The sequence below is a fragment of the Schistocerca serialis genome, unplaced genomic scaffold, assembly GCF_023864345.2.
Source record: "Schistocerca serialis cubense isolate TAMUIC-IGC-003099 unplaced genomic scaffold, iqSchSeri2.2 HiC_scaffold_1401, whole genome shotgun sequence".
Taxonomy (NCBI): Eukaryota; Metazoa; Arthropoda; class Insecta; order Orthoptera; family Acrididae; genus Schistocerca; species Schistocerca serialis.
Genome location: NW_026047627.1, coordinates 684,425 through 703,697, shown reverse-complemented (window position 1 = coordinate 703,697; position 19,273 = coordinate 684,425). Strand labels below are relative to the sequence as shown.

The window sequence follows — 19,273 nt, the reverse complement described above, 5'->3', positions numbered from 1 at the left end:
TGAATGAAACTTAAGTCTTCAGACAGCTGCAGCAGTCCTGAGGTATTCGTATTCGAGATAATTCCTCTCGTGGTTCTTCACTACAGCCCTGCAGAGTAGTACGGCAAAGCGTGCTGTGGCCCAGGTAACGACGCAGCTCACGATTTTGACCCTGTGCTCCTGGTAACTGGGCTCTCACATAATACTGTGTGCAAATATGTATGTATGTATGTTCAGAATAGTTCAAATGGCTCTGAGCAGTACGGGACTTAACTTATCAGGTCATCCGTCCCCTAGAACTTAGAACTACTTAAACCTAACTAAACTAAGGAAATCACACACATCCATGCCAGAGGCAGGATTCGAACCTGCGACCGTAGTAGTCGCGCGGTTCCAGACTGAAGCGCTTAGGACCGCTCGGCCGCACCGGCCGGCATAGATTAGGTCTAGATGGCAGAGCGCGCAGTGGCGCCATCGCAAGGACGACGGATCCAACGTTTTGGAAGGTGCCGATTCAAAAGTGTGCAGCACCTTCCAATTCACTGCTCCTGCACAACGAGGGATATTCTGAATTTTATTTTTCGTTTTCAATACTGCTTATCGACGTACGGTTAAGGGTCGACTGCAGCCACGTGTCACCACTACAGTGATTTTGGGTCGGTCCGTACGCCGGGCCCCCTACTGTGTGGACGCGGCCCGTGTCCCCCGCTGGCCTCCCTCGCCCTGTGTTGCTGTGACGCCCACAGCCGGGCTGTCGGAAGCGCGAAGCGGCTCAGACCGCAAACGGGATGTTAGCTGCCCGCTGACCGCTAACCGCACGCTGTCACAGCGAGGACGTGACGCACTTCCCACACATACACACACACACACACACACACACGTAAACGCGTAGAGTGTTCCTGGCTCACATCAGCAAAGCTCTACTTACGCAAATACGAATTGGAGGCGATAAATCGCGATCCCGTCTAGAACCGGTCGGCCATGTATGTATGTATGTAAATTTAAAAAATATTGTATTCGAAAAGGATTTCTTTTTTCTCTGGCTGCTACCATCAATATAAAACAGATAAAGGAGGTATTTCATTCAAAAAAATATGAAAAAGAAGGCCGGCCGCGGTGGTCTAGCGGCTCTGGCGCTGCAGTCCGGAACCGCGGGACTGCTACGGTCGCAGGTTCGAATCCTGCCTCGGGCATGGGTGTGTGTGATGTCCTTAGGTTAGTTACGTTTAAGTAGTTCTAAGTTCTAGGGGACTTATGACCTAAGATGTTGAGTCCCATAGTGCTCAGAGCCATTTATGAAAAAGAAGAACAACTGTATTGTGAAAACAACTGAAAGCTTTTTAATTTCCATTTTTTCTCGTATTTGTGATATACGATTTGTGATATACGTAACAGTTTTGTTATTTCATAATTGATTCATTGCAATATACACAATCTTTTGTGAATAAGGTAATTTTTTAATTTCCAATGTCTATTAAACACTTATTAGTAACTCAGAGAGAGAGAGAGAGAAGTTTTCAGTGCGTACATACTTAGAACAGCAATGACAGCTCAAAAACAATACACACACACACACACACACACGCGCGCGCGCGCGCGCGCGCGCGCACGCACCATAAACATAGAAAATACTTTCTTTACACGGATGCATATTGTACATGTTCCACACGAAATATATACTCTCTCTTCTCTCTCTCTCTCTCTCTCTCTCTCTCTCTCTCTCTCTCTCACACACACACACACACACACACGGACGCACGCAGTGTGCAATGAAACATTCATAATCTCAAGCATGCAGTCAGAACTGTGACAAACAGTTCATCAAACTATTACACACACACCCAGTCAAGTGGAACACCTTTTCACCTTTTTACTAACAAATAAACCCATCCAGACGCATCAGTAAATAGTCTGGGTTCAGCAGGTTTCCACACCTATGCCCCCCGATGAACCACTTGTGATCGTGATAGGATCCCCTGCTTCCAGCTGGAATTGCAGTATATACCTCAGTATATAACCTCAATCGAAAGGTCTCCTGATAAGCATTTGTGGCGCAGCGCCAATGCCCTGGAGGAGGCACCTGTTGAAGTCCCTGAACGTGAAAGTCTTTCAGGCTGTGCAAATCACCGTGTCTGTCATGCAGACTTGTGGGATAGTCCAGCTCTACCTCTAGGACATATCCCTCAACAGCATCATCAGCAGCCACATATTTGATCTCTTTCCTCAGTCTGGTGATTTCCCCTTTGGACATCCATGAGAGCCCTTGAAAAGGAAGACTTTGTTGCATGGTTTGCCTTTAGAGACAGTTTACATCCAGGTACAGGATGAAACTGAAATCGTCAGACAACCTGTACTCCCCCTCAATTATTTGCAAGTTATTTGCCTTGGCATACCTGCGCACACATTGGCAAAGTCACTCGTGGACCGCATGTTCCAGGAAGACATGCATCTCAACGTTGGTCAAGAATTGGCTGCTGGCTTGTGTCTTTCTTAACATGGCATCCCACGAAATCTCAGCCATATGCTACAGAACTTCTCGAAGATGTTGCCAGTCAGATGTACATTCATGTTCATCATTTTACATGTTCTGATAAATCAGAGATGCCGAAGTCCTGCTGTTCATTCACCAAGTGCCCGTTCTTTCCATTCATTATGGAAATGCCTCTTAGTTTACTAGAGACTCCAGATATTCGTATGGAAAGACCCCTTCTCCCTCACAAGTTGAAAGTCTACATCTTCTAGATAAGTGGCTCCCTTTGCTGCGAATATCTACACGACGCGTTGGTTCAGCAGATTTCTAAAGAGACATGAGAATGAAGCGTTGTGAATCCAGGAAGTGGCTGTGATCCTCTTTGAAGCGGCATGTATTTGTCAACGGTGTCAGCAATGACACTGATCTTATCATCCTACTACCCAGACTCTTCAAAGTGCTGAACTAGAAAGTGGGCATCATGCTCAATGAAATTGTGGAAAAGATGGCTGTGTGCTGTGGCAGTTGGTACTTAAAGTTACATGGGTTGTCAGCTGCACTCTGGGACTTCCCCGTTACGTGGCAACAGTCTCTACAGGGAGCTTCCTCACCTCTGTCCAGTCACAGTCCCCAGGTATAACGATCAGCTGTCTGCTTGTACAGTGCATCATTCTCCTTCACGTTGGTCATGAGGACGTTTTCACTGTAAATGTTATAAACATCCCGTACAAGACTTTCAAGCTCAGTGATCAGCCATCTCGCACTATTCCCTTGACATAAGATTTTAATTTTAGTGCACAGAACTTGATGGGTAGCCACATATCGTATGCATCATTTTGTGACAGTGATACGGGAGGCAGAGGCACCACGGTCACACTGTACCACAGGAGCTAGGAGGCGCTCTAAATCGACGTAAACGACGAGGGGACACAAGTGTTGGTGAGAGGCATTCTTAAACTTCTAGAACCGTTTATCCTTGATAAGCATTTCCACACATATTGTTTCCTGGCTCTAGCAGTCAATCAGGTGTCTTTCAAGATACATGCTCTTGGTAAACGACTTGAGACATCTACAGCAAAAATATCTTGCACCTTTTTTGTTTTCATTTCAGAGGGATGTAGGTGGGACATGCATTTCATCCATACGTTGTGTTGCTTATCGTCTTCAGAGATTAGCAGCAGGTCTACACTTTTTGGATGTTTCTCGGCTAATATGGACAAGAAGAGGGGACCACCTAATTTACGCTCGACTTCTTTGTCGATGTGCCACACAGCGTGTTAATGTTTGTCTTCTTCTTATGGCTCTCCTACATTCGGCCATAAACGAGAAATTAGAACGTCAGTGGACATCTGGTCTTTGTTGTGTATCTGTATGCCCTGTATTTTTTGGTTGATTTCTATCACTAGTGAGAAGCAACCATGGAAATCAATTTAAATTCCTCTCGTCATGATTCTGGGCATTAGGACATGCTTTTTGTTAGCAGTATATACTTTTGAAGAGAGATGTAACTGGACCCCACAATAAGTTGATCAAAATCTTATGAATATAAATCAAGGCAGAGCATACAGCTGAGTGTCTTACAGGACTCCCTTTCCTGCACCTCAGAAAAGCGACTCAGTTCGACCACTCTGGTATCGACTCACCCCATGACGTCACCACAGCTCTCCCCCTAACTTGGACAATGCTATTCTCCTCAACAACACGTCGAACTCCTAATAACTCTGCACACGAGAAGGAGAAACAGACGAAGTTGATAAGTATCTAAGGAAGAAGAAATAAAAATCCGTATTCGTATAATAATAATAATAATAATAATAAATTCTGAGTACTTACAAGTAAAACTGTTGTTGTGTTCATTACTGGAATACACTTCCAGCAACTCATCATCAGTGGGCATGTTTGTCATTAAGGGCATATCCAGCATGGGTACTAGAGGAGGTGTATGACGTCGGCAGGGGAATGTGTCTGAAAGAATATGGACAAACCCAAACGAAAACACAGGTGCAAAAGAACTAGTAGCTGATGCTCGTGTCTAAACACCGATGTTCGCCTTGAGAACATCTACAAACTAGAGCATCTCAAAAATAACAAACAAAAAATTTAATACTGTAGAATAAGCGATATCTGCCTCTGAACAATCGAAGTCGTTCCCCAGAGATCATCATCATCGTCATCATCATTATCAGCTGCTGGGTTCAGATCCCACAGCGAGTAACGCCTGCTCACACCTAGAAAAGAAGAAGTAGAACCCATAAGAATCACTTACACTACTAGCCATTAAAATTGCTACACCAAGAAGAAATGCAGATTATAAACGGGTATTCACTGGACAAATATATTATTCTAGAACTGACAGTGACTACATTTTCACGGAATTTCTGTGCATAGATCCTGACAAATCAGTACCCAGAACAACCACCTCTGGCCGTAATAACGGCCTTGATACGTCTGGGCATTGAGTCAAACAGAGCTTTGATGGTGTGTACAGGTACAGCTGCCCATGCAGCCTCAACACGATACCACAGTTCATCAAGAGTAGTGACGCGTATTGTGACGAGCCAGTTGCTCGGCCACCATTGACCAGACGTTTTCAATTGGTGAGAGATCTGGAGAATGTGCTGGCCAGGGCAGCAGTCGAACATTTTCTGTATCCAGAAAGGCCCGTACAGGACCTGCCATGCGGTCAGGAATTGTCCTGCTGAAATGTAGGATTTCGCAGGGATCGAATGAAGGTAGAGCCACGGGTCGTAAGACATCTGCAATGTAACGTCCACTGTTCAAAGTGCCGTCATTGCGAACAAGAGGTGACCGAGACGTGTAACCAATGGCACCCCATACCATCACGCCGGGTGATACGCCAGTATGGCGATGACGAATACACGCTTCCAATGTGCGTTCACCGCGATGTCGCCAAACACGGATGCGACCATCGCAATGCTGTAAACAGAGCCTGGATTCATCCGAATAAATGACGTTTTGTCATTCGTGCACCCAGGTTCGTCGTTGACTACACCATAGCAGGCGCTCCTGTCTGTGATGCAGCGTCAAAGGTAACCGCAGCCACGATCTCAGAGCTGATAGTCCATGCTGCTGCAAACGTCATCGAACTGTTCGTGCAGATGATTGTTGTCTTGCAAAGGTCCCCATCTGCACATGGCTGCACGATCCATTACAGCCATGCGGATAAGATGCCTGTCATCTCGACTGCTAGTGATACGTGGCCGTTGGGATCCAGCACGGCGTTCCGTATTACCTTCCTGAACCCACCGATTCCATATTCTGCTAACAGTCCTTGGATCTCGACGAACGCGAGCAGCAATGTCGCGATACGATAAACCGCAATCGCCATAGGCTACAATCGGACCGTTATCAAAGTCGGAAACGTGATGGTGCGCATTTCTCCTCCTTACACGAGGCATCATAACAACGTTTCACCAGGCAACGCCGGTCAACTGCTGTTTGTCTATGAGAAATGGGTTGGAAACTTTCCTCATGTCAGCACGTTGTAGGTGTCGCCACCGGTGCCAACATTCTGTGAATGCTCTGAAAAGCTAATCATTTGCATATCACAGCATCTTCTTCCTGTCGGTTGAATTTCGCGTCTGTAGCACGTCATCTTCGTGGTGTAGCAATTTTAATGGCCAGTAGTGTATAAACAAAACAGTATAGAAAATATGTATACTTGCTTTCATCCTCAGCCAAGGTGACCACGATGAATGACATCACACCGTCGTCGGTAAACAGTGACAACAGTGCGGCGTCATCATTGTTATCCAACGTGCGTGGCCATGACTGCAGTCACCATCGTCGTCACGGATACCGCACGAGCGCTTGACTCCGGTATCAGGGCTGGCTGGCAGTCGGAGAGAGGGAGAGAGACTCGGGTCGCCCTCCGCAGGGCTGTTTACAAAACCCTTCAGCCACGCAGCGTGCGCTGATCAGCAATTCAAGTCGCAGTTCATCACGCTTCTTCTCTCCCCACTAACATTACTTACACATAGCGCATTGCGACAGTGCCCAGCGTGTTGGTACACATTTGAACATGCCTCTCTCAACTTGCTACTACTCTCACTACTTACCATGCGTGGACACAAGGCAGCACAAACGGGTTTGTTTCTAGTAAGAAAAGAACTTCCACACATTAAACGAGTGGGATTGTGCTGTGACACAAATGCGCGAAATGGAATATGCTGGCTGCAAGTAGCTAGCTGCTGATCGGCTACGTTTTGAGAGACACATTGCAGAAACTTGGGAAATCGTCTCGACAGTTCTCCAAAAAGAGTGTAGATGTCACCTGGTAAATAAACATAGCTGACAAAAGAACTGTAAAAAATGAGCTCGGGAGTATCTAAACAAGTACAAAAATTTTATTAAGAAAATAATATTTGCACATATCTGCAACACAATTAAATCCGTTTTTCTCTCCACCACCGTACACTTGCCTAAGGTGTCGGACTGACATACAGTTGAATGATTCCAAATTCAGAATGGCAGTGTTCTTGAAAATATCCTACTTCACACCACCACCTCACGACCTTTGACGTGCATAACGCTCTCTCCGTGATCACAGTTTCGGAGTGATGTCAGCATATCCTCATAGGTCATTCCTGTATCGTCGCGGCTACTGCGATAGTGGAATCGAGTCAATCACGCTATTGTCTTCCAAGACATGTTACACTTCATTGTTCTGAGCAGCTGGGCAGAAGTGACAACTGTGTAGAAACTTGCCGAAACACAGACTGAGTCGATGCGTGTGACAACAGCCACACCTTTAATCATCTTTAAACATGAAGCGGCCGCACTCGTCGTGGAGGCCTCGCCCGTGAGCAACAATGTTGTACCAGGAGACAGGCAGCTTGGACCCTGCCAAGCAGGTCTTCAGCTGTATCTACAGGTGTTTCGTACACCTACATCTTGGCATAACCTCAGGTAATGAAGTCCAGGGTTGTAAGATCCAACGATCGCAATGGCCATCAGAGAGGACCCCCCCCCCCCTTTCCAGTCCTACAATGAGTGTGAGTATTCTTCAGGTGCTTGGTGCTTGCAAACATTAACATCAAAGTGGAATGATCTTGGATATTGCCCTAAAATACCTTGACTGAGAATCTTTGCTGTTGGCCTCCGATATGGGTGGTGTGGGTTTTGTCCTCATTCTAGATCTGCCTGTTTGGCTTTTGAAAACAACATCACGTATGAATGAGGCCTCATCCACAAACAATACAAACTGTATGAAGTTGGACAGTACAGCGCTGTGAACGATACTGGATTGACACAAGCAGACACAGGGCTCAAAATCCGTTTGTCCCAGTGCTTGCACATTTCACCTTTGATTACTCATTGTGCACTGTACACAGCAACACACCTCACCATGAACACGACACAAGCTATCTGATGCAATGGACAGCTGACAGCAGGGTCAGTGGTGTGCTTGCGGCACAGGTTAATGCGCCACTGCGATGCTTGAGTGCTACGAGCCTAGTTGTGTACAGTAGGTCCGTTCGGTGGTCAGGTGTGTACACTGTTTATCAGCTGCTACCGTTCGAGTGCACAACGGACACCCGAGATCTTTGCAAGAGTGTGAAGAACTGCAGCCATCATTGCAATACATGCATTCATTCAGACTGACAGTCGTTGCTTTGAAGAATTACTATGAGCTACATTGTTGTTAGGTGGTGTATGCTGTGTATGTCCTTAACACAATAAATATGCTCTTTCGAGTGTTGGTTCGCTATCTCAATTTAATCTATTGTGGAACCACTGTCACCTGTTTCAGTGTGACCCAAAAGGATTGGGGACTCCACGTACAGAGAACAAGAGCAGTTCTGTCCCACTTCGCTTAGACTCTCCCGACGGCACCCATGTCTGTGGTGAGCACTCACCTTCCAGAACAACATACTGGGTGATGCTAGGGTAGATAGAAAAAAGGAAAACAGAATGTGCAAGTGCGAGAGGCACTGACGCACTAAGGGTTCTGTACAAACTCCCCATCCTCGGAATCGAGATTCCCAATAATTTTTGCCTGTTATCGACACTTTGTAACTTTACTGGTAAGATACTGGTCCCAGGAATACCAAGATCGGTTCAAACATTCTATGTTATTTCCTCAGCCCAGCCCAAACAAACGAGAACAAGCAAGCAGAGGACCTTAGTTTATGTATGTAGGCAGAGAAGATTTAATAACACATTTCTGTTTATGTACTAAATCATGAATACATCATACAATTTATTTTTGGATGCAGTAATGCTCGTATGTTATACTTTCAACAGGTGATGAATACAATATATGTCCAAATCGAAAACGACATTTTTATGTGATATAATTACAAGTTAACAAGTTTCAGATTTTTTGCTTTACTTGCACCGGAAAACTTAGTTGTTGCCAAATCTCATGATTCCAAGTCAATGGAGGGCACCCTATAGGTTTCGATGAGTGAGTTTCCGATTATAAAACACGAGACATTGAATGGAGTCAGTTATAAGCTTGCAATTTTTACGCCGCCAAGGGTCCGATACCTTTGTATGTGACATAATTTGAACATGATACCCAGAACTGATCCAGAGAAAAAGATTCCCAACTGATGGACAGACAAATAGACAGACTGATAAAAAAAATACGAAAAGTATTTTCTAGAGTTATATAGTTACCAATTATGGAGTTTAAGATTTTTTCCTTTATTTGCACTGTGAAATCTGGCTTCTTCCAAAATGTCATGATTCTAAATCAACAGGGAGCACCTTATAGATCTTTGTGAGTGATTTTTCAAGTATGAAAATGTGTAATTAAATGCCCATATCTTTATTGCATTGACTTAGAAGCCTAGAATTTGTACAACGCCAAAGAGCATAGACCTTAAGATGTGACATAAATGTGAACTTCGTACCCGAAAATGGTCCAGCAAAAATGATCTTAACAATCGAACAGTCGATATATTCCTTCAAGTCTGCAATATTCGAGGCGTGTTCAGATACAGACGACATCGTGTTAGATGACGAGCAACAAACGCAAATTTTCGGCAAAAGCGATCAGCCAGGCAACAGACTAACGCTACAAAATTTTGAGTCAAACTGGCATTTCCCGTGTGCACAACTACCTCAGACAATGTTTCAGATATGGAGCGGCTGATGTCTATCGTTGCGTTTGTAGAAGGTCATAACATGTGTTCAGGTTTCTCACAGCGTTGGTAACGAGTAGGATTTTGACGGATTTGTCAACAGTCTGGCCATTCTATTTTCGAAAATCGTTCAAAAGTTTGAATAGAATCTCCTCAGAGTTCCAGCCACGCCATGTGGCTTTACAGTAGGAACTCGACGCTGCTGGCAGCTCCAGAACATTTCAGTTGGATACATCGTCACGGGAGTATACATTCGTACATTCAGACGTCGGTAATGTCAACTACCAAGAAATATCTGTACCTCTCTTATCTGATGTGACAGTTTGAGAAATGTATTTATTTAATAAAACCCCACTAGGCATCTGCTGTGCATTAATGTTTTTATGCCTGTACAAAACTGAATGTACTACGCTCATGCGCTGGCAGTAATTTCAGTGTCATGTAATAGTGCTACATGTAACTGTATATTAAGACAGGCTGCTGCTTGTGGATGTTATGAAAGTAATTTGAACTATTTTCTGTGTGTATCAGGGTAACCACACGAGTGATCAGCAACTCCACGGTTGGATTAAGGACATGGAACGTGTGAAAGACATGCTGCGCACGAAATTAACCGGATGGTTACAGGACTTGCAATTCGCCAGCAAACAGGTGGAGCACTACGAGGTGGAAGAAGACAAGGACAGGCCAGGGCACGTGATAATCAGGTATAAACCAGTGTACACTCAAATGTCTGTCTTACTCACTATGGTTTATTGGAGCTTATCTCACTTTTATCCATGGAAGTATTCATTAAAGTTATAGAAAACACAGGGATCATTTAATTCAAAATGGAGTAAAGAACTAGCACTAATAGGCAGTAGTGAAGGACATGGTTAAAGAAACTCGTGATTTACAAAGGTTTTTGACTCCTTTTAGCCTTCGATTTTTTGATTCGTATTGTGTCTTAAAATGTGCCACGTATTACGTAACAGACCAGCGGAGAAAACTGACATAATAAACTATGTTACTGCGTTTACTAGAGAAAGTATTGATGGTTACAGACACTTCCGAAGTTTTCACAATTTGTGGAAACAATTATGTGGAACCTGACACGAAAAGTGAGCGTGTCCTCGTGTTATGCGGGACAAAAAAAAAAAAAAAAAAAAAAAAAAACACTTCGGGAGAAATTACGGTAATACCATGTAGTAGCGACTCTAGTCCAGATACTGGCATCCAGTCGGTGAGGAAAAGAGGCCACAAGTCATATTCATCTCAATAGATGGAGGAAAAATCCAAGCAGCGATGAGGGAAGATGGGAAGACGTCAGCAGAGGGCAGGAAGCGGATAGCCATCGTTCTTATATTTTGTCCTGTGGTTGGTGTGTTTAAATCAGTCCGTAGCATAGAGCGTAAATACTGGAGGTTGTGAGCGGGAGGAAAGCGGAATAGTCTCTCGAGTGGTTGACATATGGGGCCGTGGAATGGAGTGTTGTAGGAGATATGTTGGCACTATGGAGGGTGAGCAGGTGGCTTCCTATGTGGGAATGGGTAAGCTCCCAGCAGGCACCCCAGGTCTTGTGGCGGTGTTGTTGGATTCTTTCAGGTGGCTTATTGTGGGATAGCTATGGAGGTGGAGAACATGGATTACGATGAACAATTACTCAGTCGTGATTACTATCAATAGGATGAAAGACTTCTGCAGTTATATCTGAAGAGGTCGATAGGGGAGTCACTTTGGGATGAGTGTGTCTGGGAAATGGACTAGGTCTTCTGAAACGAAGGTGATCAACCGACATCCACAGTTAAGTTCATCATGGGAACTGATGTGGATATAAAGCTGTGGTCAGTGTGAGGAACGAAATTATGTGCTATAGGATGGCTCGGACAGAGACAGGCAGTAGGAGAGATCACGGTCAGGGTGGTAAAATACACACTCAGGATAAAGTATTATGACTGAACATGATTTGTAGCCCACTGGAGCTGTTTTTGAGGAACGCTATTGTTACTCCACAATGTTTATTGTGTGGGGATTTTTGATTTGCTACTCCACATCTGTCATCAGAACTGTGAGTGGGTTACTGGTTCACTGTGTATAGACACATGCAGATAGTGTGACGGGATAACACTATCGATATTGTTCAGGCAGTGGGAATGTAGGGAACAGTGATTTCAAGACAGGGGTGCAGTACACAAAGGAAGCAGCTAATCGGATAGCAGAGTACTTGTGGAGAGTACATGGGGGGTTTCAGGCTAGCCAGTAGTTTGAGGTACTCTCATGAACACTCGCCAGTTGGTACACATTTAGGGAAATCAGATAGCTTTCAGAGTAAAGTCAGTTCGACCCTGAAACTTTTATCAGTCAACTGTCGAAGTATTTGTAACATAGTTCCCAAATTTACTCTCCTCCATGAACGTTCTCAGCCTCAAATTATTCTTGAATTGAGAGCTGGCTAAGATCCAAAGTAAAAAAACTCTGAGATATTTAGCGAGTCTTGGAATGTTTATGGGAAAGACATATTCGACGCCGTAGGAGGCGAAGTGTTTATTGCAATTGACAAAAAATATTGTCTTTACTGAGGTTGAATTTGAGTGCTATAGTGAACTTACGTGGTCGCACATAACAGGACTAGGTGAAACCATATCAGTTGTTGGATGATTTTACCACCCACCCGACTCCACTGGGACAGATGTGGAACCATTCAAAGAAGGTAAATAGTCAGCATTGCATAAATATCCAGATCACGCGACACTAGCTGGCGGTGACCTTAACCTACCGAGTATAGACTGGGACGTCTATGGATTCACTCAGGTCGTGCAGACAAACAGTCTTCTGAAGGACTTTTGAACACGTTTTCCGAAAACTGTGTTGAGCAGCTAGTTCGGCATCCAGCACAAACAGGCAGGACCTTATCGATGGCGTCAGCATAGAGATGGGGATTAGTGATCATGATGTTATCATAGCGACTATGGTTACGAAAGTCAGTAAATCAGTCGAGAACGCTAGTAGAGTTGATATGCAGTTGTCAGCGTCTCACTTAGACAATAAAATACAATCATTTAATTCTAAAATTATGGCCATATAAAAATTATGGCTAAAGTTTAAAGAGACTGTAAATCGTGATCCGTAAAAGTATGCGCCTACTAAGTGGAGTACGGGCGGAAAAGACTCATCGTGCTTTAATAACAAAATTCGGAAAATGCTGAGGAACGAAAGGCTGTTACATTCTCGGTTCAAAAGAGAACGCGCAAATGAGGACAGAAAGATTTGTAGAGATTCGTGCGTCTGTGAAAAGATCTGTGCGCGAAGCACAGCTACCATCGGAGAACCGGAAAAAGTTTTGGTCCTCTGAAAAATCATTAAGCGGATCTAACGCTTCTATTCAGTCACACGTTGACCAGCCTGCTTTGGCGCTAGGATATTCCAAAAGGAAGGCCGAAGTTAAAAATTCCTCGTTCAAGAAATCGTTCACGCAGGAGAATGGTACAAACGTGCCGTCGTTTGACCGTCGCACAGAGTCCCGTATGGAAATCATAGTAATGAGTACCGCTGGCGTAGAGAAACAGCTGAAACAGCTGAAAATAAATAAGTGGCAATGCCTAGATGGAATGCCAGTTTGGTTTTACAATGAGTAGTGTACGGCATTGGCCCCTTACTTAGCTTGCATTTACCGCGAATCTTGCGATCAGCGCTAAGAACCAAGCGAATGGAAAAAAGTGCAAGTGGCTCTAGTGTATAAGAAAGGTAAAAGAACGGACCTACAAAATTGCAGACCAATATCGCTAACACCTGTTTGGTGCAGAATCCTTGAGCATATTCTCAGTTGTAACATAATCAACTTTCTTCAGACTAAGGAGCTTATGTGCACAAATCAACACGGTTTTGGTAAGCATCGCTTCTGTGAAACTCACCTTTTCCTTTTCTCGCATGATGCACTGAGAGCTACGGATGAAGGGCAACAGGCAGATTCCATATTTCTAGGTTTCTCGAAATCATTTGACACGGTGTCCCATTGCGGGGTGCTAACGGAAGAACGAGCATATGGAATAACTACACAGATATGTGTGTGGCTCAAAGATTTCTTAAGTAATAGTATGTTTTCGTCGTCGGCGAGTGTTCATCAGAGACAAGGGTATCATCAGCAGTGCCCATGGAAGTGTGATAGGACTTGGCCGAGAAGGTGGGCAGCAGTCTGCGGTTGTTGGCTGATGATGCCATGGTGTACTGAAAGGCGTCGAAATTGAGTGACTGCAGGTTGACACGAGATGACCTCGACCTAATTTCTAGTTGGTGTGATGAATGGCAGGTGGCTCTTGCTGTAGAAGAAAGCGGATGAGTAGCAAAAACGAACCCGTAATATCCGGATACGGCATTCCAAGTGTCCTGCTTACCACAGTCACTTCGTTTAAATATCTGGGCGTAATGTTGCGAAGCGAGATGAAATGCAATAAACATGTGAGGATTCTGGTAGGGAAGGGGAACGGTCGACATCGGTTTATTGGGAGAGTTTTGTGAAAGTGTGGTTCGTGTGTAAGGAAGACCTCGTATAGGACGCCAGAGCGACTTCTTGCTCAGCATTGCTCGAGTGTTTGGGATCTGCACCAGGTCGGATTGAAAGAAGGCATCGAAACAATTCAGGGTGAGCAGGTAGATTTCTTACGGGGCTTTCGATCAGCATGCAAGTGTGACGTATATGCTTCTGGAGCTCAGCAGGGAAGAAGACACTCATTTCGAAGAAAACAACTGAGAAAGTGTAGAGAACCTGGCTGCAGAACGATCCTAATGACTCCAGCATACATTTCTGGTAGGGACGACGAAGACGAGATACAAGGAATTACGTCTCCTAAGGAGGCATATAGGCAGGCGTCTGTCCCTCGCTCTGTCAGCGAGCGGAACAGGAAAGGAAACGACTAGTTGTGGAACAGGGTACCCTCCGCCACACACCGCACCGTGGCTTGCGGATTATGTATGTAGATGTAGATACAAAGGACGATAGTTGAGAGGAATTATTGGTTTCATGTCCGTAAATCTAGTGAAATCATTTTTGGCTTGGTTTCATTTGGAATCGCGAGGTTTTATCTATTCTATTTCATTAGTTTGGTCTTATGACTGCATGCATGAGTGTTTTGGTGTAACAGGTGGTCCAAGTTGTGTGTAGATAGGGACATTGACAGGAGTTTATGACGACGGTGACGAAGCTGCAGTGGTGGTGGATGTGGTTGGAACTTCTGGCTCCGGCAGTGGTGGGGGCGATGGGGCGGGCCGCTGTTTGGGGCTGGCGACGGTGTTCGCGACAGAGCCAGCGACGCTGCTGGAGAGGGAGTCGACGGTGGCGTAGGTGGCGGCGACGGTGGTGGAGCATTTGACGGAGGCAGTGGCGAAGGAGCTGCCAGACTACGGCTCTCTGTGATTGGTGAAACAATGAAGACGACGACGAAGGGTGGGAGATGATCGGCGAAGAACCACTGGGAGAGTCCAGGTGAGAGCTGAGGTGCTGGCGAAGTATAGTGGGGCGTGTCAGTAAAACCGAGGATATACTTCGTACTGAAAATTTTGAGAGGACATTTTGAGGTTAACATGAGTAAAGCGAGTCAGAGAATATACTCCAGCCGAGAATGTGCTCAACGTGAGTAAAAAGGTGAGGGATGTTGCTTAAGACAAAGAATGTTCTCCGATGACGTATGAATAAAACTAGAGGAGCTTCTCACAATCGGAAAACATCGAAACGAGCTCTTTGGCATTCTTTGAGCTGAGCAAGTTCTGTTCAGGTTAAGTTTTACATACTTTTTGACAGTAATGGCAGAATTCATGCTGCTTCGAAGGCAATGAAAGATATATGTAGCCCAACAAAATGCTGAACGGAGACACTGTAGAAGTTTATATGGGTTTGACAATAAGAACATTACTTGCCTGGTGAACTTCCCTCCAAAAAATCACCAAAGAACAGGGGACGACCTTTCAAAAGAAGTTAAAATTAAAACATTCTTGCTGCCTTTTAGTACACCTAAGTTTTCAGACTAAGGTACGAGAAAGCTTCGGTGTAGGCCTACACCAAACAACGGTGTCACTGACACTTCCAGATGTTCACCATGATGTCTTTTGACAGCATAAGTCTTATAGTTTGGTACGTTATAAATAAGTAGGCGCATCACAAAAATTATTAACTGGTTTCTGGCAAACCTAGCGACCTGTTTCTCGTAACGAACAGAGCGGGCGACCGCTTCCGTACTTGATAAGCGAGCAGAACACTGTGCGCCGTATTTAACCAAAATTATCTCGTGTAGGAGGACTCTGACAGAGTTCCGGCTTGGAGTAGATAAAAAGTCATGTAATCTTAAGATTTCGTTCGCATAACGTTTGCCTAACTTCTATAACTGAAACGTTTTCCGCATGTTGTAAATTCGGTAACATCTCAAGAAAATGCATTTTCGTAAGCTGTACGTACTTGTCTTAATAATTTGTTGCCGCACATAAAATAAACAAAATGAAACGTAGTGCAACTCTGCCTGAACACACTGATGCCGGTTCCAGACATGTCGCCCCTTTGAGCGAGCTGAATGAAACGTGACACTGCGCATGCTGTCTGTGCCGGACACGGCAGACCACACACACCGAGAACTCAGCAGGGAGCAGAGGTAGTGAGGAAAAGGAACCCTCTCGTCACAAATTATGGCTTCGAATGTTTTGCTCGTAAGAACTTTCCCAGAGAATGTTCTTTTGCTTGGAGAATCTTCTCCAGAGAACGTCGTCTTGTTTATTCATACCACCCAGCGTGTTTACCTTCTGTTGGATGTCAGTACAAAGTCGAAAACCGGAGATCCGAGAGGGGACGGGGTCACAGAGCTCCAGCGGCAGTGGTGCAGCTTAGGTACCGCCACCCTAGTCCAGGCAGCGCACCATTTCGTGTCTCTTCTGTAGTTCACGTATCGCCATTTAGAGTCGGTCATTTCTAAATTCCGCCAATCCCCTTCATTACTGGACTCGCATGATGCCTTTAGTAATGGCTCCAGCACTACAGGCCAAAGCCGCCTATAGCACACTGACCCTGCCTCTGTACCCTAATTGACGACGATTGCCTTCCGTGGTAGCGGCCTGCCTCGCTCATCGACACTCCACGTCCCTGTGGCGAGTATGGATTGCGTCTTCTGTTGATTTGCCACTTCGTGTTGCAACGCACTTGCTCCTAAAATGAATATGGTATCACCAAATGCAGATAGGAAACTCCCTGGCAGGTCAGAGCCGTGTGTCGGATCCCCGACGTTTCAAGTGACTGCACTCTCCACTGCAGAGTGAGGATTCGCCCAGGAAGCAACTCCCGAGGCCTCTGGTCACTGCAGTGCCCATCCTTCCGGGAGCGCTGGTCCCGCCAGCCGTGCAGGGGAGCTTCTGTGACGACCGGAAGGCAGCGGCTGAGCTACTGGCGGAAGTAAGGCTGCGACGGCGGCTCTCGGTTCCTGCCTGCCTAGCTCGATGTCTATTTTTATAAGGACGTCATATCCGCCATTGACTATAAAAATTGTTTTACAATTGCAGTTTCGGCCTTTTGAGCCATTTTAAAGTGGTAATGTGGAAGATTTTGCTTCAGCTCATGACAGACATGTCTACATGTCAGCGTCTAAAATCAACTATAACAAATTTGAACAAGTCATTCATATCCTTAACATAAATATCACATGTTCACTCTCTTGCAATGCATACGAAATTCTTGTTTAAAGAAAAGAGGTATTCTGCGGCAAGCGCTGCAGCTCTGCTGTTTGATGTGTCTGAAACCAGTTAAAACGATATAGCAGCACAGAACGGAGTGGATGACCTGCAAGAAATAGTTACAATCGGTGTCTCACTCTAGTGCTCTGAAATCTAAAGATGAAATCTCGATGCGCTATAATGCTAAAAAGACCAATGGATTTGCGATTGTTTGCTGTGTTACTATGCATCCTTTAAAGAATGAAAAAGTTCCACGTTTGTGTCCCAGTCTGGTACATAGTACTCATCTATCAGCAAGTTTCTAATCCACTGCTGAGTGGAAATCCGCTCGGGATACTTTTAGCCGCGCGGGATTAGCCGAGCGGTCTCAGGCGCTGCAGTCATGGGGTGCACGGCTGGTCCCGGCGGAGGTGCGAGCCCTCCCTCGGGCATGGATGTGTGTGTGTGTGTGTGTGTGTGTGTGTGTGTGTGTGTGTGTGTCCTTAGGATAATGTAGGTTAAGTAGTGTGTAAGCTTAGGGACTGATGACCTTAGCAGTCAAGTCCCATAAGATTTCACACACATTTTTGGATACTTGTACGTTCTTGCATAAACTATACATGCCCGGTTTTCAACTTTTAACCTGGCAGCTTGTGTGCTACAGGCGGCCGCTGTTGAGTGAACGCCTGCTGCGCTATCATCCGTGGAGCCTCTCCTCTGACGACGACTTCAGTGCGCTGTGCAAGGAACGGCAGCCAGAGGCGTCGCAAATGTTCAGTCTGGCTGATGAACTGTACGCCTTCTTTCGTGTCTACTGGTACCATGCAGCTCAGCACATCGATACATTGTACGAATATGCTTTAAAGATTGTAGGTAAGTTTAATACTGGGACCCGGCCACTTCACGGTTATGCGCTGAGAACTGTTCAGTTGTTCGATGAATGAGATTCAAATATCCTTCTGAATATGTAGTTTTAGATCTTGCGTGATTTTGCATGCCACGCAAGATAATCTCTGGTGCTCTTTCCAAAGTCAGTGTTTAGATTCCTCGGCAACTCTCCGTCTGGATCTATAACAAGCTAACTACTTAACTTCGATGTATTATTGACTTCTTCATTGTGGAAGGACTAAAAAAAGACTACGTACACAAAATTTTGGATTGTTTACAGAAGATTAAAAAGAACAAATTTTATGTGACACAAATGCCACAGGTGTGATGTTTTAGAGACGTTACTGAATTGCCAGCTGGGCGCTAACACACTCGAAACAAGTGGGCGTCTCACAAATAATGTTTGCAGCCTCAGCCTAACAGGCGACCACCTCACCTGGGGTGTCTGCCAGTGTCTGGTACACTGAACAACTCGTCTCCCTCCCGTAGGAGGCACGCAGCACCTCTAAAACAGGGCCCATCCCACAGCACTTTGAACACCGTCTCTGAACGCCAGTGCACGTAAGACCTTCATACATGTGCGACACGTGCCTCATATAAAAAAGTGTTCCTTCTTATCTTCTATAAACGCTCTAAACTTCTGTACACGTAGTTTTTTTTCAGACCTAGTCTAAGGCATGTTTTAAAAATGGCGAATGGTTTCTGCAACTTAACGGCTTCAGACAAGCTAATGTTTTGTCAATACTGTAACTAGTGTAGTGTTCTACATTTCTCATCTATGATCCTGGCATGATACTGTTCGTATTTACTAATTTTCTTTGACGAATAATATTTCCATTTGTAACTGAACAGTTAATTGTATGACGTACACTGTTAATATTATCCTTACAAGTGTTAATACTATGAACTGTAGTAGGACTGAGGAAACACAGCTATCGCACCTGTCTGCTAAACAACTCTATTTGTCCGAATCACTATATTTTTTTAATTTATTATTTTATTCTCATTGCTGGACTTTATTTCTTACTCGATCACCTATCCATCGTGCACCAGACATGAAACGAGTTGTAATCGTTTAATTCTCTCTTTGTAACTGCCCGATAGCTTCTTGTTCGGCAGGGAGTACCTCCATTTAGATGAGAGGAAAGTAGGACAGTGGGCT

The 19,273-nt window shown here is 44.9% G+C and overlaps 1 protein-coding gene across 1 annotated transcript in view; it reads left to right on the top strand.

Moving 5' to 3' along the window:
• The window catches only part of LOC126442695 (uncharacterized), a 57,641-nt gene extending 39,474 nt beyond the window's left edge, over positions 1 to 18,167 (top strand). The window contains exons 4-5 of the mRNA XM_050090744.1: positions 10,093 to 10,268; positions 17,888 to 18,167. Of these exons, the coding sequence (XP_049946701.1) occupies positions 10,093 to 10,268; positions 17,888 to 18,167 (456 nt within the window). The remainder of the gene's footprint in view (positions 1 to 10,092; positions 10,269 to 17,887) is intronic.
• Positions 18,168 to 19,273: the final 1,106 nt, after the last annotated feature.